At 41.6% G+C, this 27616-nt stretch overlaps 2 protein-coding genes across 7 annotated transcripts; both read right to left on the minus strand.

Annotated features, from left to right (window-relative positions):
* Window positions 1-6: 6 nt before the first annotated feature.
* Window positions 7-5132, minus strand: timm23a (translocase of inner mitochondrial membrane 23 homolog a (yeast)). The gene is made up of 7 exons (XM_046069837.1): window positions 4718-5132; window positions 4455-4513; window positions 4282-4375; window positions 3265-3349; window positions 3108-3166; window positions 2722-2832; window positions 7-889 (listed from the first exon to the last, which is right to left on the minus strand). Exons 1-7 carry the CDS (start codon window positions 4821-4823, stop codon window positions 768-770), a joined length of 636 nt encoding a protein of 211 aa, XP_045925793.1. The 5' UTR covers window positions 4824-5132; the 3' UTR covers window positions 7-767.
* A 4579-nt stretch (window positions 5133-9711) lies between these two features.
* qki2 (QKI, KH domain containing, RNA binding 2) lies at window positions 9712-26043 on the minus strand. 6 transcript variants are annotated; one of them, XM_046068361.1, is made up of 10 exons: window positions 25764-26043; window positions 25474-25645; window positions 22785-22933; window positions 21498-21614; window positions 17203-17346; window positions 15932-16019; window positions 15416-15700; window positions 14298-14321; window positions 13591-13668; window positions 9712-11600 (listed from the first exon to the last, which is right to left on the minus strand). In XM_046068361.1, the coding sequence occupies exons 2-10, from the start codon at window positions 25613-25615 to the stop codon at window positions 11578-11580; spliced, it is 1050 nt and encodes a 349-aa protein (XP_045924317.1). In that variant the 5' UTR covers window positions 25616-25645; window positions 25764-26043; the 3' UTR covers window positions 9712-11577. The 6 variants fall into 6 exon arrangements, 5 of the variants coding, with proteins under 5 accessions (XP_045924317.1, XP_045924318.1, XP_045924316.1 ...); XM_046068362.1 differs by having other exon boundaries at window positions 13591-13665; window positions 25474-26043; XM_046068360.1 differs by having other exon boundaries at window positions 25474-26043.
* Between the last annotated feature and the right edge of the window lie 1573 nt (window positions 26044-27616).

Genomic DNA, 27616 nt, shown 5'->3' on the forward strand with positions numbered 1-27616 from the left:
GCAAAATCTTTGTCAACATTTCCCATTTTATTAGTATAGTTTTTTTTATACAGCGGGTTTATGGAGCCACATAAAAAGCACTTCCAGTTCAGCTTTAGTTATTTCTTTTTGCACAGTAAAACAGAAAGCACTGCAGACACGCTTCAATAAATAAAAGAGTGGAGCTGACTGTAGTTCTGTTTTTGCAGATCGTAGTTGAAAATCTCTTTGCTCTTCTACAACAGAAGAGTCTTTCAGTCCAAAGTCAGAACATGAATCCACTGCCAGTCATCTGGTGCGCCACACACACATACACACACCAGATTTCACCTTACAAATTGGCCAATTTAAACCAAATTTCATGGGTTCATTGATTTCAAAACTAGCATCAAAGAAGACAAATAAGTCTCCCATAAACAATGAAATAACAACTGACACACCTCTATATGGCATCCTCATGTCACTGACCATCAGATCAGTGACAAATAGGATAGGAGGATAAAGACAAATGAAGAGGGGGTGTGATAGGACGGTCAACATCTGGATTTCCAGTGGAATTTAGTCCGCATTTTCACATCTTCATTTTGAAACGCATCTTTTAATTCCCAGAATACTCCTGGAAAGGACAGTGGCTATGGTTAGGAACCAGTGAACTGGGACCAACTCATACTCCCATGAAAGGCACACTGCATTTGACCAGAGTCTAATTCCTCTTAGCGCTGTGGTTAAAGGCTGTGTCCTGGAGAGATATTTGGCCCTAATGTGGGAGCAGATGTGTATGGTAGAGGTCAGTACAGCCTGGAGGATGATGACGAGGTGCCGGTGATGTGGTCCCAGTTGTTGTAGAGAGCGTAAGCACCAGACAAGGCTAAACCAGCCAGACCTCCTCGGGCTACACCTTTTAGGCCACCTGACGACACATAGTAATAACAAAATGAGTGATGAAGCTGTGTAAACATAAAATAAACATGCATCACAACCATCTGTCAAACAGAAACTTGAGGAAATAATTATCAAGGGCTCAACACAGTACTTCAGACAGGGTAAACTTATTCAAGAATAAGAATGAGCTCTTTATGCTGAAGCAGTTGTTTACTAGCACTAAAATTTTTAGACAATTAATGAGTGAGTCCATTGACAAAAATTTTAGTTTTTCTGTACTTCTACTTAAGTATAACTTTGAAAATTAACTTTTACACAGTATTTTTTTGTGGTAGCCCATTGTTTCCTTTACTTAAGCACTTCTTCCACCACTGATCATATGTAAAACGTTTCACAAACATGATCAAATTATTGACTGAATAACAACCTACTGTCAGTTTTTTAAAGTTCTGCTTCACCCTGTTTGCCCTTGGGTTAAGGAAACAGATCCCAGGTCTGTGGAGGTGTCATAAAGTCATGGGACTGACTAACTTATCAGTGCGGCTTTGTTTCCTTTGATAAAGTTTTTGATCATCAATTTGTGGTTTAAGGCGTTTATTAAGCAAAAAAGGCTAATCACTGGTTTCAGATACTCAAATGCAAGGATTTGCTGCTTTTCTCCATTTTATGTTGCTGTAACTTGAAAATCTTTGGAAATTAGTAGGGCTGACCTGGCATAGTCGAAGATTCGATGCTTCGATAGGGTGAGCCTGATTCTACTGTCAGTCAAAGCTTCGCAGTGAAACGAGGATCATGCCATTTTGGCGATATGGGGGTGCTCAAAGTCTAATTTTACATAGAACTACCAATTTTCTCCCAATAAGTTAATATACAGCCCATTACAATATACATATCAACGTTTAATGCTGTAAATAAACATGTGAAAAGAAAAAAACTTTCAATAAATATTTTTAAAGTGCGTAAATAAATCCAAAATTGTAACCCTAACCCTGGGTCGTCAGTGCGCATGTGTAGGTGTAGCATGCGTAGCGTGTGTTGTAGCAGTGGAGGAACACTTGCTGAAGAGACGGAGCCCCGGCTCCACTGGTGTTGTGCAGAGTTGTCCGCACCTCGCCGGATTTTCAGATAATTTATCAACGTTGATGAACCACACAAAGAATATTATATCGTTTTTAAATAGTCGGCTAAATAGACCCGCGAGGAACTGCGACGTGCATGCAGTTGTTGGCAGCGCGGCATACACACTAAACTCTGCACAAGACCGGTGAATGACAGGCGAGAGAGTGAGAGAAAAGGGGCTTCCATAACACTCAGTTTAGCTGGAAATTTACAGTGTAAGCTGAATGAAAAGAGACTGCAGCTCTGCAGCTTCTCAAGATTGAAGCAGAGCTACCGTGTGTAACCCCCCTGGCTCACAATCGCCGCCACAAAAACACACGATTCGACTACAGGCAGGATGTGACGATTCTGATTCGACTATGTAAATCCTTAGTCGGGGACAGCCCAATAAATTGGACTGTTGGTCAAACAAAAACAGCAATCTGATGATTTAACTTGTTCTAACAGACATATGTCATAGATTAACCAATAAAAATAAAATCGGTTGTAGCCTAACGTTCATATGACGTACTAGAATAGTACCAGAATTGAAGACATCACATGCTGTGATCATTCAGTATGATTAAAGTCACCATTCATTTTATTATCAACAAGAGGATTTTAAATGGAGACAAAAGATAGTCTAAATCCAGTTATCTTCACATAATTTAAATGCATTTTCAAATAGTCTTAGTTCAGACTCAATAACACATTGGTACACTACACATTAATGGCAAATATACAAGCAGAAAAGACACCTACCGCCTGATTTAAAAAGCATCCCAGTTAGCGTGCCAGCAGCCACTGTGTTGATGTCATCTTCTGCTCCCCTGGCCTTCTCTATCGCCACGCCGAAAGCACTATATAACAGGGCTGCAACGGCAAACAGAAATGCATACGGTTTTATAAAAGGCAGCAAAAACAAATTACCTTATAAACACACATAACACAAGTCTCACTCATTCAAAATAGGGAAACTTAAATGTTAACATACACAACATCAACACACACCACACCAATAATATACATTTAAATGAGTAATGCCTACGTTCATGTTGCAATCTGATTTTCATCTGCGAGGTTAGTTAATATGCCTGGTACTATTATGAGGTTACATTATTTTTTGAGTTACAATATAATGGCCTTACCAACAGAGCCCAGAGTGTTGGCCCATGATGCACCCTGTCTCGTCACCATGTTGATAATCCTGGAAAGAACAAACATTTAGAGGACAAGTCAAGTGATCCCAAGTGTTAATATAAGGGGCAAAACTACAGGCAAAGTGAATTATCTGTCTCTACTCACTGTACATTACGAGGTTTGGACCATGCCATGTCACTAGTCTCCTTCAGGCCCATCCTGAGACCATTAAAAGCACCAAATGCTGCCCCTGTAGTCAAAACAAAGAGGCAGAAAGACCGAGTGAGGAATTTGGTCAACTCGCATTCAGAAAATAAATTACGACGGGAACTAAACACTCAGCTCAACACTCAATACAACATTCAGCTATTCAGTTCCATTTACTCCAGATACACATAACACCAAAAAGTATGTGGACACCCAAACGTGATCGTTGAACATGTCATGCTAAAACCATCAGCTTTTTGGCAGATTTGCTCTCATTCAGGCACCAGATCATTAATGAGGTTGGCTACTGATGTTGGGTAATAAGGCTTGGCTTGCAGTCCCAGTTCGCCCCAAAGGCTTTGTGCAGGCCAGTTACATTCTTCAACACTAAACTCAAAGAAAGCCCAGTCTTCATGAACCTGGCTTTGTGCATTAGAGTGTTGTTATGTTAACACACCCTCTAAAAACTGTTGCCACAAAGTTGGAAGCACACTATTGTTTAAATTCTTCCCGGATCCATTCTTCATATATGATCTATTCATAACTTTGCCATCATGATTACCCACACTGTAGTTGTATTATGTTGGTCTATTCTGTACACACGCACAAATATTGCATGTCCGCCCCTCCTGGGAAAGGGAATCATCCTCTGTTGCTCTTCCTGAGGTTTCTTCTATTTCCGAATCATGGGTTAAAGGATAGTAAAGCCACTCAATTTGTGATATTGGGTATATAATATAATTTTAAGCTGAGGCATTAAGACTTCCTCTAATTCAAACCAAAGGATCCAACTCCAAGCATGACTAGATGTCCACATACTTCTGACCATTTTGCCCTTTTGACAGTCACGATTTTTACGACAATGTTCACAGTTGTAGCAAACAATCAAACCCCTACGAGTCCTATTGAACAGAAAAAATAATGTAAAAGTTAAGGAAGTTGTGTGACACTATGATGCTTCAGCTGTTTATCTACCAGTCATGCAGGATCCTCCAATAGTAAAGAAAGCCAGTTCAAAGCGTCCTCTTGTTTTATTTGCGCCTGTGGGTAGGATGAACTCATCTGTGTCCTAAAACAACAACAGTTGTTACAGTCAGAAAAATCCACAAAACACCTTAGATTAAAATTCCCCTTTAGCCGTAGCTTACCTGAATCAGGTAACGAGGGTCGACGTTGAGGTAAGGGGACAGAGGACTCATTCCGGTCACTGAAAAGACATTACAACAGATATATCAGCTAACTTTGTTTTGACATAATTCATACTTATATATTGAGAAGTTGTATTTGCCAGAAATGTAAAGGCCATGACAGTTTTGACACTAACGTTACAGCAAGTTGCTGTTACCGGTAGCTTTGAAGCTAACTAGGAAAGCATTTAGCTAGGGTTATGGTAAAACTACACGACACTCACAGGGAACCCCGGCGAGCTCTGTGTTCGAGTATTCAGGTGCACCGCCTCCAAAGAGACCCCCGAGACCTCCTTTGGTTCCTCCCAATCCTTGTGAGTTATTGTCCATCTTTGTGAAAGATCCGAGGGGGTCACCTGGTGAAAACTGGAGCCAGGTGGGGAGCTGCTAGCCTAGCCGATCTGGCTAACGTTAGCAAGCGCTAAGCTAAATCGCAGTAGTCAAAATCCAAGACAAACTGATCGACGACGAGCTGCTGGCTTCACCGCCACCAATATACGTGGCCCCGTTAATGCGTGTGCTGAATCCGACGTGAGTTGTCCGAGTGAAAACTGACTTTTCGTTGTAGATGACTGATCTCGAGTCTCTTGCCCCTGACCTACACCAGCACGCTCTGCCGTAAAATGACCCCAGATGCTGAGATGTCGTTACGTCAACAAGACCGACAATTAAAGGTGGAAAAAGGAGACAACGCTGCCATCAATGTCAATTTTATCTCATGATTTCTAGACCATAAGTCGTTTAAATGAGATAAGTAAGGCAACAAAACCGCACCGATAATGTTAGTCAGTCCCACGACTTTACGACACCTCCACAGACCTGGGATCTGTTTCCTTAGCCCAAGGGCAGACAGGGTGACGCAGCCAGAACTTTACAAACTGACAGCAGGTCAAGAGGAGAGAGGTTGTTATTCAGTCAATAATTTGATCATGTTTGTGAAACGTTTTACATATAATCAGTGTTACATATAACAGTGCTGGAAGAAGTGCTTAAGTAAAAGAAACAATGGGCTGTCAAAAAGAAAAATACTGTATAAAAGTTCGTTTTCAAAGTTATACTCAAGTAGAAGTACAGAAGAACTACTAGCAAAGTGTACTTAAAGCATAAAAGTAGCCTATATGTTTGATGATGGCTCCTTTCAGTGTAGCCTTCATCACATTTTATGTTACATCTGTAAAGTAATTTGTAACACTAGGTGCCAAATAAACTGAGTAAAAACTACAATATTTGGCTCTGAAATGCAGTGTAATAAAATGGAAACACTCAAGTAAGGTAGCCTACCTCAAAGTTCTACTCAAGTAGGCTACATTACTTGAGTGGGCTAAATGTCATTTGGCATAATTAAAAGACCTACTGTCACTTAATAAAAAATGTTTTATTGAAAAATTAATTATGAAAAACGTACAAATTCTTGGTCTGTGCCTCAGACAAACACATTAAAAATAGAATAAAATACATGAATCTCAAAGACCTTGAATAAATAAATTAACAAAGACTATAACGTGGTCTTCAGTTTACACTATTAATGTCTTACATATATCAGCAGTTCTTCTGCAGTGTATAACCAACCTGAAATTCATTATAAAACTCCTTTTATCATTTTATGGTTTATGGTAGTTGCCCGTAATTTTTGTTATTCAGTAAAAATTCCAGTTTCCCCTTCAGTGCCACTCCATACATACTGCATACACTAAGTGATTAGAGTATAACAGATTTTACTTTATACACATTATCAATTTGCTAGCAATGTTTCTAGGTAGTACTGACAACCAGAAACAACTGGATGGATATGCATGTACATCATGTACACATTTAAAATGGATTTCTATGTCTAGTGCAGCAACAATTATTTTCATTATAAATTAATAATTTTGTCTATAAATGTGTCAAATAAAATGGGAACCCCTGAGGCTTAGGGCTTAAAACACCATCCATAAACTGAAGTGTCACAGACTGAAGACCTTTGTTTCATCGCTCTCACCCTCATTTTCTGTTATCTCTCTTCTAGTAATACATAAAATCCAAGATTATTTAAATCCCCAAATAATCACATTTACAGATAAGAAGATGGTGCACGCAAATGTTTGCCAGTCTGTCTTTTGACTAATCATTTCATCTCTACTGTCGTCACATACTGTTTTTCAGTGGTGGAAAGTTAAGTTACAAAAAAGATATTACTTCACTGTGTTTATTTGATAACTTTAGTTACTAGTTACAGATTAAGATTATTAATACAAAATATGAATAAAATAATAAATTATGATTTCATATTATAGATTTTATTACAAAGTAGTTGAAACTAACCCCTACTGCTGCAGCATCAGTGATGCTTACACGTTAATGCATTACTAATTATAATCCAGTGATTTTATTCTGTATAGGCCATTCTGTATAGTGTATACTTTTACTTTACTTTTGAACTTTGTACTGAATCCAGAACTTTGACTTGGGTTTGTTTTTTTTGAACGATGGAGTTTCTTACATGGAACACAGTGTGGCAGCAGAGAGCTGATGGAAAACACCAGACCAGCGGGGTCAGACCTGATGGGTCTGGTACTCCTCAGTCGTCTTGCTAATTAGGCCTAATTTAAATGACTGATTGAGATAAATTTGCTCCCAGTCATGACAGATACAAGTTGGATTTGCATGATGCTGTTTATGTTACAGTAGAGAGGTACGGCCAGGTTAAATAACTTCCACATGACACCTGTCAGGCCTTTAAATGCACCTCTCAATGCCACTGGGTACTTACCCACGATGCACCAGAGAGACCACACACATGCACACGTACATGCACATTTATGCAGCACAGCCACGGCCATCTGCTGCCGGTCAAAGGCACAGAGGCACTGAAGGAATTTAGTGTGTTGAATTTCACGAATAACAGAGCATCTTATTCGGATTCTGCCATTGTATGTGTGTATTCAGTAGGGGCCAAGTGGAGCGATGAAGTTTGCCATTGTCGCCCAGTGTGGGTGTTTTCAGACTCTCTGGCATGATCTGTGAGTTAGTGTTCTCTGTGTTGCTGCCCAGTGTGCCCACTGTCTTTCCCACAATGCCCCATTCAGCCCTGGGCCTCTCTCTCTCTCTCTCTCTCTCTGCTCACACTCTCTGAGACTGAGCTGACACCCGTTTTGTGCCTCTGGCTAATCATCATCATCATCATCATCATCATCATCCAGCTACAAACCAAATTTTCAGTTGTGGGATAAAATAGCTGTGATGTCATCTTTGTTATCAGATTTTTTTTTACCCACTCTTGTTTTCATGTTCTACTTCATTTCCTCTCTTCCCTTCTCTCTCTCCCTCTCTCTTTCTTTCTGTCTCTCTGAGCTCCCAAACACAAAAGACAGAGGGGCCACGACAGGACCCCAGTGTATGCTGGTTGTCAAGGAGACAAGGAGACAGTGTTGGGTCTTTAAACTGCCTCAGAGGGGTGTGTGGAGTTAGGGGGAGTTGGCCTTATTTACATGGGAAGAGGACAAGGGAGAGAGGGGTTTGAAATACAACTTTTGAGCCGTTCCCCTGCAGCTTATAGGACTCCGCTGTTATTCAGCTAAAAATCACTCCGCCGCTCATCAAATATTTACCAAGCAGCGGAAATCTGGAGCTGTTCATTATGTGGAGAATGCAGTGCATACATAGTAATGTAAATCAACCTGTCTTTTCCTCCCTCTGTCTCTCCCACTCACACCCATCCTTCCACACAAACACACTTGCACACAACCATGCTTTGATTGTAAGAGCTGGGAGCGCTGGGCCCCTGTGTTTTGGCATTGGCGAGAGCTGACTGCAGAATACATTACCAGATGCTTGAAGAGTGTTTCATACCAGGAGAGAAGAACGAGAATAACAAAACAAAAACTGAAAACAGGAAAAACAGAGACAAGAGTGCACGCCCATCCACACACACATGCGCCCCCACCCATCCACACCCACCCACACACACACACACACACACACACACACACACACACACACACACACACATAGTCTCTGTTTTATTTTCTCTCTCTTCCCATCTCCACTCAGTGCTTCTTCCTTTCCAGAGGGTTGTCTGCAGCGGTCACATCATGTCCTGTCTCTCTTTCTCTCTTTCTCTGATCCGGGGGCTGGGGTTGCGGCTGCAGAGCAGGCTCAACTCCAAGCCTGAAGTTCAATATCAACCCCCAACTTAACAATGAAAGCAGGAAGGGCAGGGAGAGGACGAATGAGCTACCCACTGCTGCATTCACCACAGAAAACCCCATGTGATTTTCTTCTTTGTGTGTGTGCGCGAAACCTTATATGTGTGATTTTAAGGGTAGTTTTACTTTTAACTTAAAGTGTCAATGCTCAAATTACTCACAGAGTTTGTTTTCAGATAACCGCCTTTATGTTTTAAATTTTAAACAGGTGGAGTAGTCTATTATACATTATCAAATGTAGCTACCATGACACATGTAGATTATGAGCAGTGGGTTTTCGGAGACTTCAGGGACAGACTGTGTTCCTGTGTAACGTTTACACTGCAGATGTTAGAGGGCGAGCTTGCACAATCAATTTCCCTTTAATTCCCCAGCCATCTAGTCATCCAAATCTGAACCCCCCACACCCCCCTTTTTCTCTCTGTTATACATGTGCATGCCTTTGAGAAACCATGGTGAGCTGGGTGTGTTTCGTTCTCTCTTATTACACACATAGATGTGTGTAATGTCCACTTGGAGAGAAGGCGTAGACAACAAGAGAAAGAACACAGAAAAGGAGAAGTGGGGAAAAAACATGTTGTGGCCTTTTCCCTATGCATTTTGTCTTAAGTGTCTGCTGGGTTTTCAACCCCTCCCCGTATCTAAAGAGTGTTTGGTGATTAGTATGCAGAAAGGAAGCTGATTTGCATAATTAAGTGCTACAGAGAAAAAGCAACAAAGTTTGTTAGTTTTACAACTAAGAGTTTAATAGTGTACAAAGAGTTATTCCTGCTCAGAATACTTTAAAAGTTAAAAGTTCGTTGTTCAAACACATATCTTTGTCCCCCCACCCCCATTTTTTAGACACACATGTAAATGTTTTTGTTTTTTTTAAGGAATCCAAAGCAGAGACAGATACCATTAAAGTGGTTAATAATCACAGAGGTGGTAACAGTTAGTAACCTACACTTGGCACTTAAGAGTAGATTAATGTTGTACTACACTGTTAATTGTCACACTCATAGTATACAAAAGGCACAGAAGGCAAGCAATGCTGATCTCAAGTTAATACAGAGAACATCAGAGACTCCAGTATATCAGGACATAGAGACATGATTACAAATGACAAATGAAGGATAGTTCATCAAATGTTTCTCCGTAATAAGGCATAAATGTTCTTATCTGAAAAGGTCATTTAATGTTATTTTCACGTACAAAATAGAATATAAAAATACATTATAAACTTGTTACAGATGTTATGACTCCATGATTTTTTTTATGTCAAGGCATCGGTTGGTTTATGTGTGTGTGTGTGTGTGTGTGTGTGTGTGTGTGTGTGTGTAAAACTGTGCCACGCCCTCAGAGAAAGCGGATACACATGCTAAAATATATATATGGACGACTTCATCTCCAACAAAACAATCAAACAAACAAACAAACAAACACAAGAAAAAGATAAAATATAACACTGTTCTCTTGAGGTATCTGAACCTCACATAAACATCTCAGACACTGTAGCTGCTGATTCAATAGTGCATTGCACTTCCAATTCAGATGAGACACTTGGTTTTTTTTTTTGGGCACTAAAATCTGAATTGATAAGCGTTATGGATGTAAAGCCATAAAAATGCAGATGATGACAACTGGCTGCGACACATTTCTTGCAGTGCTAATGAATCTGCATAAACCCACCAATTCCATGCTGGGCACAAACCCACAATGTAGTGGAAAAAGATTTAGGTGTAACATTGTTCCATCGCTCACAATAAATATAGGCACTGCTGTTCAAGCTCATACAATACTGTAGTGTAAAAAAGGCAAAGGCATCGTTGTGTAAGTCCTCTAGATTTAGACAAAAGAAGTGCAACCTTCCCTCTGTGAGTGTGTCTGTCCTGTACAGGCTTGGCATTTATGCTGTTGACTCAGTATTGGGATGCTTTAACCTAATAAGAAAAACTCAGAGATACTGTGGCATTTTGGATTCTGGTTTGTTATTTTTCCTCACTGAGCACCTGTTGCTTTACAGTGAAAAAAGCTGCTGCACCGGCATTTTACTTCCCCGAACGTTTTTTTTTTTTGTATTCCTCATTCAAACGTGTCAAGGAGAAATGGAAATCACTCTCCCAGGTCTTTTTTTTTAAAGGAAATGAAGCACAAAATAAGTTATTTAAAAAAGTGACGTTTTAAACACATCATCAGAAACCACAGGTTGGTGTTACATTTAAAGGGAAAGCGTGTTAATAAACTGAATGTTTTAACACAAATTATAATGTGTAATAATGAAATTAATGTATTATGCCCAAAAAAAGCAGAGTGTTTAGAAAAGTTTCCCACATTAAGTAAGAGGTGCCCGATGAGGAAAAAATGTTTCAAAATATCAACACATCTCTTAGTTTAGTGTTTATGGAGGGTTTCTGTGCTGGATAAGTACAGTTACCATCATTATCAGTATAGTTACTATGTTATTAATAGAGTTATTATTATTGCATCACATGGACCGAGGGCAGGGCAGCTCAGAGGGACAGTTTGGCACAGCCAGGGATTTGTTTAGGAGCCCTTCACCAGTGTGGGCCCCCTCCACAGTAAAGTCTACTGGTATAGCATGGCAACAACCATTACAGATTGGGATTTCGACTGTTGAATGGTTATAAAACATTCTCAGACCGGCTTTGGACATTTGGAAGGAAGGCACGTTTGGTAAAGTTTAGGTTAGGACTTGATGGGCGGGGTCCTGAGGTTTTTTTCCCATGATCGCTGTCGTCTGGTTGGTTGGTTAGACAGAAGCAGCCGGGGTTGTTCCCAAAGTGCTGGTCTGGTTGGCAGAGCTGAGGGAGTGGCGGGGCCGTGGGCCAATGAGCGCGCCAGCGGGCAGAGATGGGTGGGTCATCAGTGGGCGGAAAGGTCAGAAGGTCAAGGGGTCATGGGTTAGTTGCCGTGGCAGCTAGAGTTAGACAGACAGAGACGGACAGACGTGGAAAGGAAACAAAAAGGGCACATAAAAGGGGACATAAAAAGAAAAAAGATAGAAGAGAGATTAGTGTCAGCTAGTGGCGTCAGGATGACAACAAGGCAGATCTACTGCAGTCACACAGCGAGAGGGGAAGTACATAACACCTTCATGAGCCCTGCATAACCATTCAGAAGGACTTACATCAACCACCGGGTGGTGACATAAGGAATGGCTGGTTAGCGATGCTCATATGTGCTCATGAAGGTGTTTGCAGTGTTTTAGGAGGTACCCCTCCTGTCGTGTGACTGCTGCTATAGTGATACTACTCATGCTAGCTGGGCTACGTCTAGCACAGACAGACAGTGAAACCATGGACAGAGAGGGAGACGGCATGGTTTCATGTGGGTGAGAGAGTGACCTTTATGTCCAGAGAAAAGTGTCTGGGCCTCACAAATACTTTCACTCGCTGACAAGTAGAGCCATTGTTGAGCAGCAGGCGTAAGACCTTGATGATTAACAGTTGTGATTAACTGATTATTGATTATAGTTTGAGCTATTTGCTATGAAGTATTAGAAGAGGAGGCACCATAAGAGATAGTGATGAGAGGTTAAGAGATGGTGATTTTAGAGGGACTTAAGAAACAATTTAACAATAGACAGACTAACTACAAAAATTTAGAGGCTTTGGTTTTCTTTAGAGCTTTTTTCAATAGTCATCTTTATTGCCTTTTAGTGTTTTTTGTCCATCGTGTACAACAAGAGCACCAATGCTCACATACACACATATATTGTAGCTAGCTAGTCCATTTCTATTGCATAAAACAGTCACGAGGCCTGTGAATCGAGAAGGTCACCTCATCTTAAATAGACAAGAGCAAAACACTGCCTTCATTGCCACCTCTGCGGTGACTAAAACAGTAGTAGCTACACACCTTGAATAAAGTTTGAAGTTTACATGAAGACACTTCATCTATAAAAAGCATACGTAAAAACAAAAATAAAAATGTACAAACTAAAAAAAAAATACTACAAGTATTTCCAAGCAATCTTGTTCCATAAGCTTCATATAAGCACTTAAATCCTTAAAATCCCTATATACAAATTTATTTTGCAGCTAAATACATGGTAACAGCACCACTCTGGCTAGGAAATATATGAAAGATGTAAACAGCCCCAATGATCAAGTCCAGTGGGCGACTGATAAGACCACAAACAACAGTATTTCATACAAAAGAGCTTGTAACACAGACTTCAGTAGTTATCACACGCTGTGTTTTAGTAGTAAAGACCAAAGATCATATTGAATTGAATGACCTCCAGAAACAGACAATCCCTGTTACTTTAAATGTCATATAGTCATTGGGCACAACACAGGATTTAATTAATAATAATAAAAACATTTGTGGAAATCTACTGGAATGAAGTTGGGTTTAAATAAAACTTCCCACAGGTATTTGTAGGGTCAAAAGTAGTAGTGAAGAGATAAAAAAAAAAGTTTCTGAGAGAGGACTCCAAATCCAGAGTCACAAGGACCGAGTCACATGAACGGAGTGATCCATTCTAATTGAGAGGGTCCCGGCCTGAAAGCCGTCCAGTTTATCAAACAGGCGAGCAAAGATAACCGCTGCAGCTGTCACCCCTAACATGGTTCCTCCCAATCTGCTCACTTATTTCACTTTCACTGCAACAAATACTGTTTCACATTTTACACCGAAGCTGCTTCAGCATGTGACCTTTTCGCCTGATACAGTTATTTATTTTTTAGGCATGCCATATCACAGACACATGTAAACTGAAATTGGTCCATTGGTCTGCATGCATGCACGCACACTAACACACACGCACACACACGCGCACACACACGCGCACACACACGCGCACACACACACCCACACACACACGCGCTCACACACACGCGCCACACACTACGCGCACACACACACTCACACACACACATAAAGTGGCTGGTGAGCTAACTAACCTCTGTCTGGGGTCACTACCCTTTGGTAAGGATGGATTCTCTTGTCGTGGCGTCGTACCTTAGTGGTCATGGCACCTGCTAACAGCCATTGACATCGCCAAAACAGAACACAGAAGGTTACTCATCAGAAAGACATGAAACAGTCTACCCATGGCACCAACATCAATGAAACCAGGAATTTACAAAAAGTTCAAGGCTGACGGTGAAAATAAGTAAAAACATCTCGCTTCTAAGAGACAGAATTGTTGTTGTTTTGTGGTCTTCTGTTCTCTAAAGAAAATATTAATCCAAACCACTAATTTCTCACTAAGCGAACTAGTAGATTCAATTTCAGCGGTAGCAAAGTCACTCTATAGCTCTGTGATTAAAATAAGCTTTAACATATATTAAATCACAAACAGCGGTGCTAAAATATCTATGGGTTCATTAAAATGTGTTAAAAGTTACAAGCGGAAGCTGAACTATTAAAAAAAGTTAAATAGCTGTCACACCACAACACTAGTTTACTAATACGAAGAGGAAATAAACAGGAATGGACACTTGACTACAGAATGACTGTCGAGGAATCTGTCATCCTAAAGTATGAGCAAACTTTGAGTGTTTGCTCTGTTTGAAGTATGTGGGGGGGGGGGCGGGGTCTGCAAGCCAGTCCGTGTGTGTGCTAGGAAGGGTTGCTATCGCTTAGCCTTTGGTTGGGAAAGCCATACCTGCAAAAACACAGGAAGAAGGGACTGTTAGCCCAGCAATGAGCATCTGCATTCATCAATATTGGTCGTGGATGTATTACAAGAGCTGGATATGGCTGCCAATTTGTCCAAGTGACAAACCGTGGTACTGCAACAAACAAATCCTCTGTGGACAATATCAGGTTTTTAGTCACGTTTGTGCTATTAAGTCGCTTTATGTGAATGTTGTGAATTAATTATGTCTGTTTATGACTTTGTTAACTTCACCTCACTGCAATTTTGGCCAGGTAAGTAAATAAATAAAGAGGGAAAGAGACAGAGCGTAGCAAGACATTCAGTGTATTGACTCTATGGTTCAGTCAAAATAAATCTTACTGTGCTGTGATTATATACAAAAGTCAATGTTAAGACACGCTTGGTCGAAAATTAGCCTGAATGGCGCAAATTAATGCAAAGGTGTATCCATGCAAGTCGAAAATGTTTCCATTTGTGACAAAATATTTGCATTAATTCCAGGTGCTTTATCTACAGAAACGAAACGGAAAAAGGAGGGAGACTAGAGAGAAAAACCAGAAAGAAGAGTTTCTGGTGAGTTCTGAGCTGAACACATGGACGGTCTGTAGCTAGCTAGTTTACGCCTAAAGTCTGTATAGTTGGTGCATTGGCTGTTTGGGGTGAATGAATACACACTGCACAAACAGTCAAACGGTCAAATTCACAAACGACGCTTTGCTTTGTCTGAACACACCTGTATAGACGTAGGTACAAGTCAGTTCAGTCAACCCTGACCAATGCAGAACTTTCTTGAGGCGCAAAAAGCATTTTTCAAATAAACTTCCATTATAAAACATGTCTAATGTTGATGAACGACAAAACAAGGCCAAGGACTCTCTGAACTATGAATATGTAGACCATGTAAATCTTTCTTAGAGTCTAGCAGTGCTATTTTCCTATGTGTGATCACATCTCAGTGTAAAGTCTATGGGACAAGCGGGCGGGGCCAGGGACAGAGACACTAAAGGAACGTTTTTTTTAGCGTTTGCGACTGGTGAGCATCTTTCATTGGAGTCCAGTATCCAGTTCTCATAATACATCCATTGACTATGTATCAAAGTGATGAACGTTTGATTTCTAAATACCTAAAACTCCAGTTGAGTCAATCGGGTATTCCAATATGGAGGGCGTAAGTGTGTAGGGATACTCGTAGGGTGTGTAAATGATTCCAGATTCGGGCCCCTGCTGCACCAGCGTGGGGTGTGGATTGCCACCCGGCATGAGGGCTGAGCTCTGGATCTGGCGAATAAGAGGCATGAGGGTCGGCGTGTTGACAGGGGCGGGGTTGCGCAGGCTGGGAGGCAGGACGGGCGTCGGGCCTGTGATGATCCGAGGCGCCTGAGGGGTACCTAGAGGGAAAGCGGCTGTGGCTGTGCGGCACACAAACATAAAATAATGAAAATATGCGCACACCCCCGCGCGAGCACACACAAAAAGCACACACACATACAACAGACAGGGAAGAAGAGGAGAGGACAAACAGACTATTTAACAGAAGAAACAGAAGCATTGTTCATGTATACAGTGGACTCCTGTAACAAGTCCCCTCCTTTGTCACCCACCAACCCTCCTCCACATGTTAAATATGATGTCATCCTTACGCGTCTTGACATTGGCGTCTCTGTACGTCCCGTTGAGAATGGCCAGCTCCATCAACTGCATTTTCTTCAGGTTGTCCTCCCCCTCAGCCTACACCAACACATGCAGAGCAGCACAATCAACTTCTGGTCTCAGCAAATGTTACAGTATGATGAAACTAATTATGATTCACTGTAAATGTTTTCTAAAAGAGAAAAAAAAAGTCTGGATATTTTCCTTTCTTAGGATTTTAGCAATGTCTGAAATGAACAGACCTTGAACACGGCCACTGCAACACACAGCATATATTCAGTGTCAACCCCGCTAGCTTCTTTGCTCCAGTTACAGCTCGGTGAAAAGCCTGACTGATTTACAGTCAGACAGCAAAGTCACCTGGTTTAAACTAACAAGTATCATTCACTTTACCCTCCACACACACATTCACAAACACGGATTAACAGGTGTTCAGCTCCTGATTGCCTATAGACACTTCTTACATTATTTTACTTTTAGGGGCTGGCCGATACCGTGCTGTGATTGGAGCGGGAAGTGACGGCTGATTGCGGCAATAGAAATCCCCCTGCTGGTCTTTTTAGTTAGTTTCTATTGTTGCAAATAATGCAGAGGAGAAAAAAAGGAAGGAGTCTTGTGATTTCATAATATGTGCTTTTGTGATTGGGTGTCAGACAGAGGATAATTTAGTGTTATTGAGTGTGTGTCCCTGTGTCTGTATGTCAGTGTCTATACAATGTTCCAATGTGTTTCTTATTTGTCATCATACTTTTGCACATTTATGCATTTATGTGTGTGTGTAGGGGGGAGTAGGTGGGTTGGAGAATGTAAGATATGTTGAGGAGTGTAATCAGAATGTCCTCTTGTGTGGACAACAACAACAAAAAAGAGAAAAAGGAATACTGTAGCCAGTAGTTGGGAATGAAGTGAGTTGTGAACGAGTGAAAGGAGTGATGGAGTGGGGAGAACAAGTGAACAGACTCTCCATTCATTCCCTCAGCCTTTCAAACAACCCGGGGTTACCATAGAAACCCCTTTATGCGTGTTCCCTAATTACCCTAACCCCTTACACATACTCTCTCATACACACAGAGACATACACACACACACACACACACACACACACAAAAGCACAAAAAAGACACAAACACACTTTTTGGACTGACAATCCCCTTCCCCCTTCCATGCATACCAACAGAGTGAACTCTCATCCAGTCACACACGGTTATTACATCAGTCCAGTCCATAATATTTGATGGAGGGAGTTCGGACTGATACTCACAGCGGGCACAAGAAGTTTCTTGACCTCGTTGATGGCTCGCTGGAGTTTGATCTTGGCCCGGTTGTGTGTGTCCTCCACTGTGATCAGGACGTGGAGGTCTTCGCTGAGGTGCTCCCAGTTGGGCTTCCCTCGGTTCATCTCCTCCTGAAAAACATGTTCAAAGCCCTGTTTGAATGCACTTTTCTTCTCGTTTGGCTCGGTTTTTGGAACGGCCTCAAACCACACACAAACACACACAAGGCTCAAGGTCGTGTAATGCAGCTTCGGAAGCGTTATCAAACTCACATTTCCCTTCAGTGGTTACATAAGTTTGGTGTTGCATTTTATTTATGTAACATTTCCCCAAATCCCAGCATTCTTTGCCACTGCTTTTTATCTTATCTGTTCGCCTCTTTCTCTCACCTTCACTTTATCAAAGCTAGTGCTGAAATGATTAGTCAAATTAATTGATAATCAGATGTTGATTCAATGACAGTAACAGTAAGTCATTCTTGAATAAAAGTGCCAAATATTGAAACAGTTTCAGGTTCCATGTGTTTTTCTCCTTCCTTGTTGTTCATATCACAAAACAGGTGCACGTGATTATTCTGTCTTGTGTGTTTTGGGTAACTGTGTTCCAAATACACAAATACACAAACTGTATTGGCTGCTCTTGTTTTAGTTTATTGTATTATTTGGGGTGTTTTTTCAAGTTTACTGGACACATTAAGCAATTTGAAGTCTATTTTGGGTTCTGTCCATCATTCCACCACTCCGGTCCACACTGAAATATCTTAGCCAATTTTGATATTTCGTGTCCTCAGGTCATAACTCTCAAGTCATAATTTCACATTGTCCACTACTTTCATTCATAATGAAATACCAACAGAACTATCAGCCTCAGCTGTACTTTGTGTTTAGTGGTCATTAGCGGTAGTGGAGGACGTATTCAGATCCTTCACTTAAAGTAATAATCTCAAAATGTTCATTTAAATTAATGTCTGTAAAGTCACTATCACCAAGTGAGGTAATACAGTGGTGACTGAGACGATGGTTCACTGATATACGCAACATTTATATTGTAGTATTACAAACTGGGTGTCGGTGATGACATTCCTGGATGAAAAATGCTGTATTAACTTGCTGCTAATGCAAATTGAACATTTCCTACTACTGCAGGTTGACATTAAAAGCATTCAACTGGCAAACACAAATTGACTTTAACAGTCATTTTAGACATTTTTTGACAACCTGTCAGTTTGAAATACTGCAGGGAGTAATGGAACAATGGACGAAGGAGTAGCAGCCACGGTGAGCTGTCAGATGAAGATCTGCAAAACACCAACTTATCAGCATGGTAACCAACTCCTTTAACCATGACCTGCTGTTTGCAGACTCATGTTGTGTGCAGCATAAAAAAAACTAGTTTTATCTAACAAAACATCATATGGTAGAAGCTTCATATGTTTGTGTGCAAAAATATTTTTAACTTGTAAAGTAACTAAGCTGACAGATAAAAAAAAAGAATAAAAGTTGTAGTTTTATGGGGGAGTTCAGCTGCTAGAATGCTTCATGCTTCGGAAGCTCCCTCCCCCAACACCTGCTGTTTTCAAAACCGACATTCTGATTATACTCACCCACTTTTGTTGAGCGGTGTGGAGGTTAGAAAGTAAGCTAGGTTTGAACTTCTCTTTTCATTTATTACACAACTATTTCTATCATATAACAACTGAGTGCAACACTATGAAGTCTCCCGGGAGAGACTGTTCTCTTTATATTCAAACTGTAGCTGTGTCTTAATTCAGGGGCTGCATCCTTCGAGGGACGGCCAAACTGAGCGTGGTAAAAGTTTACGGACGATTTCCTATTTGCATCACCAGCTGTTCCCACCAGCCGTACCCTTGCGTCACGAAGCGGCACTCCTGTCGCCCAGCAACCTTGACAGCTGAAGCTGACACAGCCAGTAGAAACGGAGCCGGAAATTTTAATTAAATTTTCCAGGGCTGCAAAATCATCAGGGGTGAAAAACGTGACAAGGACTCCCAAGTCATTTCGCGGAGATTATGACGCTCAAAAAAATAAATCCACCGTTTCACAGCCGCTTGTTTGGCCTCTAGTAAAATTGACTTCAAACCACAGAGCACTTCCTGGGGGCTAGGAAGTTTTTGAAAAACTCATCGGATTTACATAAATCACATAAATGGCTTATTTTGGATTCAAAACAACTTTTGAAACAATGCAAATTTCCCCGAAAGGTGACAAGTTTGCACCCCTGATTTTAGTTTTACCACTGATTAGAGAAAGCCACAAAGGCTCTTGCCATTGGATCTGAATATCCAAATTCTGTAAGGCAGAATTTCTCAGCCGCATTTGAAGGAGCCTTCGAAATGGGACAGTCTTGTCGCATTTACTTCAAACACAGCTTTTGTAGGATGCTACCCCTGAACTGAGACACAGCTTGTATTGCATCTCCCTGATGGTAGGTTTTCACTTTGCCTTCAAGTTTGGTCCTTTGGAACAACTGTAATCACTAATTTATAGCTTGTCGGACAAATTACTTCTGTTTTAGTATAACCTGACCTTTATGTGTTGGAGCTATTTCTTGGCTGAGCGCAGTGACCTTCTAGCCAACTAGCTGTTTCCCCCTGCTTCCAGTCTTTATGCTAAGCTAAGCTAACCATCTCCTGGTTGTCACTCCGTATTTATATGCATTATTATTACATGCATATGCTGGTATTGATCTTCTCAATTAACTCTCAGCAAATACATATTCCCAAAAAAAGTACAGCTTCACAGAGCAGCTGCTTTCCATTTTATTTTCACATCAGTTAATAAAATATCTATAACGTACATAACTGTATATAACTGTAAATAACTGCATCAAAGTTAAAACTGAACTTCTGAAGTTTTCTGTCTCTTGTGTACTGGGACACTGGATCCTCTGTGGATGTTTTCTCAAGTGAGATGTATCGTTTTGAAAAACAGCAAAAGTCAACATCTTTCTCTGCTCTCCCACTGTTGCCACCCACTGTGTCTCTGTTTTCCTTCCTCTCTGACTCTCACTGTGTGTATGTATCTCTTTCTCTCTCTCTCTCAGAGGGGTGTGCGGGGTAGGGAATGTTCTGGAGAGAGAGGGTGGGTTGGAATGCTGGACTTGCTCCACCTGCCGTTTGGAAAGCTTGAGCCGACTCTGTCCAACAGAAAACACCAGGGGAGAGGAAGGAGAACAGATGGACTGAACACTAGGACAGGAGAGAAAAACCGAGCACCAGAAACTCATTGTAAGAGAACTGTGGCAAGATACTATAGAGATAGATAGATAGATAGATAGATAGATAGATAGATAGATAGATAGATAGATAGATAGAACAAAAATTATCATTCCCACTAATTGTGAATCATATTATAAATCGTAATATCTGTCATCTGTTTTTACCATATCGTGCAGCCCTAATGTCAAAGCTGCTGAGAGTCCTCTCAAGCACATCTGAACATCATGTCCTCATTTATTTTTGTTCCCTTTTTGTTATTGCTGAGTGGTAATGCATCAAAATGGGAGCAATTTAAAGCACATCAAGAATAACTTGACGATAATAACAATAATGAATGTACAAATGTTTAGTGTGAAGGATTGCCCAACTAGATGTTGAGCAAAGTGAAAAAGTTATTTAAAGGAACAGTGAATTTCTTCCCTTTCTTGCAGAGAGTTATCTGAGAAGATTGACACCACTCTCACGTCTGTACAGTAACTATGAACCTACAGGCAGCAGCCGGTTAGCATAGCATAAAGATGGAAATGGGGGAAACAGCTAGCTTAGCTCTGTCTGTAGGTAACAAAATCCGCCTACCAGCACCTCTAAAGCTCACTGATTACTCACTAATTAACAGTTTGTTTATACCCGCACAAAAACTGCAGTGTAATGTGCGGGACTATTTCTTGGCCAGGGGTAGTGACTTCCTGGACTCTCTGGTTACAACAATACTTTGAGGATTTTGTTCCTGCGGACAGAGCCAAGCTAGCTGTTTCCACCAGTTTCCAGTCTTTATGCTAAGCTAAGCTAACTCTCCTGGCACTAGCTTTATATTTAGCATACAGACACGAGTGTAGTATCAATCTTCTCATCCAGCTCATGGCAAAAAAGCGAATTAGCGTTTTTCACAAAATTTCAAACAATTCCTTGAAATAAATTTGATGTGAACATGCAAAAACATTCCTGTGGTATATTGCATAGCCATACAATTGAAGCCGACTTGAATGAAAGATGAGAGTGTCAATGAAAGCATGTGTCTTGCGTGGTTTTTGTGAGTGTGCATACCTTCTTCTTGTCTCTCATGGAGCCCTTTCCTCGCACCATAATCTTGCAGCCGGTCTCTGCCTCCAGTTGTTTGGCCGTCAGTCCACGTGGGCCCAGGATCCTCCCTACAAAGTTAAACTACACAAAAGAGCAAAACACACTGATAATCAAACAATGCCCGAAGGAAGACATTTTACATCACAGACACATATTTGTGCTGGCTGTGAGTGTACTTTTGAGGTCTGTGCATCTGTGATGTGTTTGTGTTACTAAGAGAGACAAAAATAGCTTATTATATGAGTGCTGGCTGGTGCCGTTCTCTTAACCTTATCTGTCACTAGGACTGAGTGATTAACTAGACAGCTGCCCCTCTGTGTGTGTGTGTGTGTGTGTGTGTGTTTGTTTCCTTGCCACTATCCCTCAGTCTCTCCCTGCCTCTCTCATAACATTTGTCCGGCCTCATCCTACTTTTTGGATTCATCCTACTTTTACTTCACTGAAGTCTCTCTGAGTTTAACCTAATGTCCACTAATAGTTGCAACACATTCGCGCCAGCCTCTGCGATGACCCTTGAACACACACACACACACACACGCACAAATCCAGATAGAGGAACTGCTCTCTAAATTTAAACTTGATCTCGACCGTTTTCCAGTGCACTCCTGTGTGTGTGTGTGTGTGTGTGTGTGTGTGTGCGTGTGTGTGTCCTGTTAGTTGTCTGTCATGTGAGTGAGGACAGCCTGTCATTGTATTTGGTGATTGGCGAGCTGATGCATGGAGAAAATCATGTGAGCCATTCAATCTGGATCAGCAAACTCATATTGAAGTGCTTAACTGTACTTGCCGTGGGCAGGGATGTTCTGGATGGTAAAGTCTCTTCACCGCAGTTTACTTGTCTTTATAATTGAGGGAAAAAATATAATCTACCTTTTTAAGCTCTCATATATACTTATTGTTAATGACTGTGTCACGGAGAGGGAATTTACATCTGAATATTGCCTTTTTGATTAAACAAAACTTGTATTAATCTGAATCTTAAAAACTGTAAATGATAAATTTTTTATCTTATTGGAAACACTGGTCATGGTTCATTATTGATCTATTTTAAGTGTAGATTACATCACTGGGTGTGTGCAGAGATGATCTCAGAATGAAATCAGCTTTTAAATCAAATGTAAAGCGTCCCCTTGATTAAAAGCCTCACTGACTTTCTGGCAGCCTTTCTGTAACCAAGAGGAGATAAAGTGACAGCGAAAAGTAAACAGAAACTCATCTAGAAGGTCAAAGGTCATGGAACTGTCCACTCACATCGGGGTACTCTTTGACCGGCACGTAGAGCTTCTCCTGCAGTTGAGCCACGGGGCCGATAGCTTCAGGAAGCTCCTCCATGTCCCGCCCGTTGAACATGCCACCGTTCACTGTGTCGTTGTACATGTCCTTGCGTACCCTGCCGATTTCTGGGAGACAGAGACAGAAGGAGGGAGCAAAGTTCAGTAAATTTAACCCAGGACGTCCAGGAAAGTGTCACGTTTCTTCTGACCGTCCGTTTCTTAGGCCAATGACTCACTGTCACCAGAGTTACAGGAGTGTCTGCATGTGACAGCAGACAGTTAGGCAATCAGACAGACAGACAGGCAGGGAGGCAGTGAGACAGGCACAAGCATTCTTCACCACAATGTAGAATCTAACCATGCTTTGCAATCAGGCCTCCTCTATTACTGACGGTTTCTCTCTTTCACTCTGTAAATAATGCAAGGAAACATGTTGGTAGAGGTCACAGTGACCTACTCTACCCACCAGTGTTCATTATGTTCTGGCGCAGTTAAAAAAATTATTCAATGACCACATTGACAAGGCATTGAAATTTTTTGAAAGCATTAGACCTGCTACAAATTTTCAGTATTGATTCATCCGCAGACTGTTTTCTCAATTAAATAATAAATCTCCTGACCTATAAAATGCCAAACAATAGAGAAATATCCCCATGACATTTTCCCATAGTCCTTGTTGACATCTTCAAATGTATATTTTTTTCCGACTAACAGTCCAAACCCAAAGATATTCAGTTTATAATTACAAAAAACAGAGAAAATCAACAAATGCTCACTCTGGAGATGCTGCAACTAGACAACTTTTGGCATTTTTTCTCAAAAATAATTTAAACTGTCCATTTATTGGCGTATGTTTGGTGCAGAACGCCATCATAAATGAGACCATGTTTGTCTGCCTGTCTGCTTGTTTAGTGTTGTCTCAATGACCGATGCTAGCCTCTGATGCCTTTGTAATGACACGCTAGCACAATAATAACTGACTACTGCACTACACAAACATACACACAGAGCCCCGGCTTGAACTCACACACACACACACACACGCGCGCACACACGGCGGAATAACTGCCTTGAGGCACAAATATCATCTGACCTAAGCAGACTGACAGGCATGTCTCCCTGCTTTGAGAGTGATAAGTCTGACCGTAATAACTACAGTACGATGCTATAATTACAGCCACAGCTACAGTGACAATGATGATCCTCTAATAACCCATTCTGACCTGTTACACACCAAAAGTGACTATTAATGCGCATATACACAAACAAATGTGCACAGACAAGCAGGGCTTTTGTTACATACTTTAGTTGAAACTGGGAGCAACTTTCTGGAGGAAAATGGGAAGTGAAAGAAGAACAAGAGAGTCGAAGGAGTGAAAGATAAAGCTGAGCTGTAGCTGTAGCAGGCCTTATCTTAACACTTCAACCTGTCATTGGTTTATATATAGACTGGACTTCACCATAGTGTTTCCAAATATGCCACAAATCTGCACCCTGACACTATGTGTGACTGGCAGGCTTTCTTATTACCCCACACAAAGTTTTTGGTACTGAGCCCCTGTCCAAATAACTCGGGCAGGAGATACAGCCAGGCTGAAAATGAGCATGGCACAATGCCTTTCCCTCTAACGCTGGGTGTCACATTATCATGTGTGAGGTATGAATGTGCTTGACGCTTAGCCTTCAACACAAACACAACTAGACATGTTAAGTCGACCTGTTTGTCAGGCTCTAGAGGTCGTCTGGTATGAGAGCACCTTGCTGCGTCATGAGACTTGTCACAGAGCACAAAGTCAGGACCTTGGTGATCCTGATGCGCAATAACAGTAGCAACAACAGGCCCTGGCAGCTTATAGCAACTGTTGCTGTCTGAAAATCACATTCAAAAGGGGGACACAAGTGACAATAAAGAAAGAAGAAAGAAATGATGCCACTTTTAAATATTGGACATTTTCTGCATTGCTGTATTTTTTTGGTATTTAAGAACTGCTTGCAAAAATGTTAGAGATCATCAAGCAGAGATCTGTTGTACAGACAGCATGTCTCAGGGCCTGTAAGCAGCCCCAAATCAAATATTTTACACTGTGACATGCTCTCGCTCCTGCTCAGGGATGGGCTGCAGCATTCACATAAGCCTGCGCATTAGGTCACTGGGAAAGACTAACAACTGTCTGTTTGTTCCCATCACCAACTGGCCTTGTGTGTGTGTGTGTGTGTGTGTGTGTGTGTGTGTGTGTGTGTGTGTGTGTGTGTGTGTGTGTGTGAGAGAGAGAGAGAGAGAGAGAGAGAGAGAGAGAGAGCTTATCTGCTGCTCCCAACAAATTAAAAATATGACTGAAGGCTAAAGGACACATCCTATTCACATGTCTAGTTTTATAGCAAGTTTTAATTAAGGTTTATTGTGATTTTTACAACCACAGCTCTATTAATGAATTCAGTGAAAAGTCACCTAAATACAGCGTGAGTGTTAATTTATCATTTGTATCTTCCAGTGCTGGATGGGATGACACTTCATAGGAGCCAGGGAGGAATTCCTGCGGTTATAGACTATTCAATAAAGTGAGTCAATAACGGGAACTTTTAGTAAAACCGAGCATCAAACTCAACGTGTTTAGACAAGAAATGGTAGAGGGGGCGTAAAACCCCTCAAAGAGAAACCGAGTTACCTTCATCCAGCAGCCGCTCCAGATGCGTAAAGATGCCGCTGAAGTTGGGCAGAGAGCTCATCACCTTCCTGTCGTTCATCAGCTGCATTAGATAGTCCGGGTTGGACTTGGGTCTCTCCTTCACCTCTGTCTCCCCGACCATGGCTTATGCTTTTGCAATTCTGAAGTGAACCTTGCAAGTTGAAAAAAAAACTTAAGGGGAAATCTGAAAAAAAGACACGCCCCGACAAGCGATTCGAGGACCCCGGGGGATTCCACCGGCCTCGACCCGCTGACCGCCTCTCTATTACCTGATCAAACTCAAATCTCAGCTCCGGTTAAATCGACTGTCCTTCGGTTAACGTTTCGTGTGTGCGCCCGCTGTTCTTCCAAACGGTCCCCTCCACTCTGTCCGATTCTCTCCAGAGTTTTAAAAGTTCCTTTTTGAGAGGAGTCTGGCTCTATTTGACACTTCAGACGACACTTTTTACGCACTTCACGCACTTCTTTAACGGCATCAACAAGTGTCCTACGCGCCGGCTCCTCCGCTTGTGTCCGCCCAGTGTGTCGGTATTCTGCAGCGGGGATCGAGTCCCTATCATATGATTACAGTACAGCAGCACGAGTGGGCTGTCGGGAGCGCGCGGCGCGTTCCCGCTGTCAGAGGGGAGGAGGCTCGTGCTCGTGCCCCTCAGCAGCCCCACATAGCCCCCGCCTGTCTCTCACGCACAAACACACACACACAAAAGGACCCACGCACACACCTTACACCCACAGTATAACAATATAACAGCTCTAAATAGCATGTACACCTGTTGCGGTCCATCGCTTGTCCTGTGAAGTAGGCCCTAGGCCTATGTGTTTAATTGATTGATCCTCTTTCCAGGATAATAATAAAATAGCCTATAAGACTGACAGGGGCCATTCTGCATAATGACAATTTTTACTGTTAATACTTTTTGTACATTTCACTGATAATACTTTTGTAATTCTACTTTACATTTAAAATGCAGGACTTTTTTATTGTGTGGTGTGGCTACTTTTATGATCTGAAAACTTCTTTAGCACAAAACGCTCCTCTCCTGTTCACACCCTCCACATTCGGGACTTTTGTCAAAGGTCCTGAAATAATAAGAAGGTGTGATGTGTGCATTGGTTCTCTGTGGGTGGCTGCTCCTGAAATGTTATTGCAGAAGGAACAGATAGGTGAGAGGGTCTAAACTTAACTTGCTGTAAATCACACACACAGACGCGCACACACACACAGGCGAGACAATATGGATGCCCATTTGTCAGGCGCTGCTGGCCTCCCACCTGGTTTCTCTCTTCTGTCCACTCCCATACTTTTGCGTTGTAAGACTAAACCTAAGATTGAGGCTGAGTGGGATGCAATGTGTGTGTGTGTGTGTGTGTGTGTGTGTATGTGTGTGTGTCAGTGCAGCAGGAATTGTAACGGGGCAGCAGTGTTGGTAATGGCTGGTCAGCTGGTATGGCGAGTATTCAGGGCGGGGGCAGTGCATTGTCCTCTCATAGTTCCAACAATGGCCCTCTGAGCAGGCCACACATCTACCAGTCACGGGCCTCTCTCTGCCTCTGCCTCTGCCTCTGCTTTTCTTTCTGTCTGCCATATTTATTCAGGCCATAGTGAAGTGTAGAGTGAGATGTGATACGTCCCTGACCTTTGGCTTGACACGTCAAGGTCAACCAGGAACCTCGGTTGATAGTAGATCATGTGTCATTCATTGTTTCACTGTAAGGACATCACACCTTGCATGCTCATTATCACTTTAAACAATTTAAAAATGCCTCAGCTGTTGCGTATATTCATCGCTGCAGCTACTGTATGCATAATTAATAGCTCACATTGATTTATGAGTCACATTCTCGATGCATAGCTTTTTTAATCAATCTCCTGTATGATCTATTTAACTTACTAACTCCATTCATGCATCTGTATCTCATGTCAGTCTGAGACAATTAGTTGTTTATTTGATTGGTTGACCAACAAAGCATTAGTTGACAACAATTTTATCAATTAAACAGTAACATTCTTAGGCTAGGGGTCTCTCACATCCAAACAATAACAAAAGACATAGTTAGATGATGTCGTGAAGTAGTGTGGGATCATGGGAGCTGTTTCCTTCACCACCGTTGCCTTCACTGC

The sequence above is a fragment of the Micropterus dolomieu genome, linkage group LG14, assembly GCF_021292245.1.
Source record: "Micropterus dolomieu isolate WLL.071019.BEF.003 ecotype Adirondacks linkage group LG14, ASM2129224v1, whole genome shotgun sequence".
In the NCBI taxonomy this organism is placed as follows: domain Eukaryota; kingdom Metazoa; phylum Chordata; class Actinopteri; order Centrarchiformes; family Centrarchidae; genus Micropterus; species Micropterus dolomieu.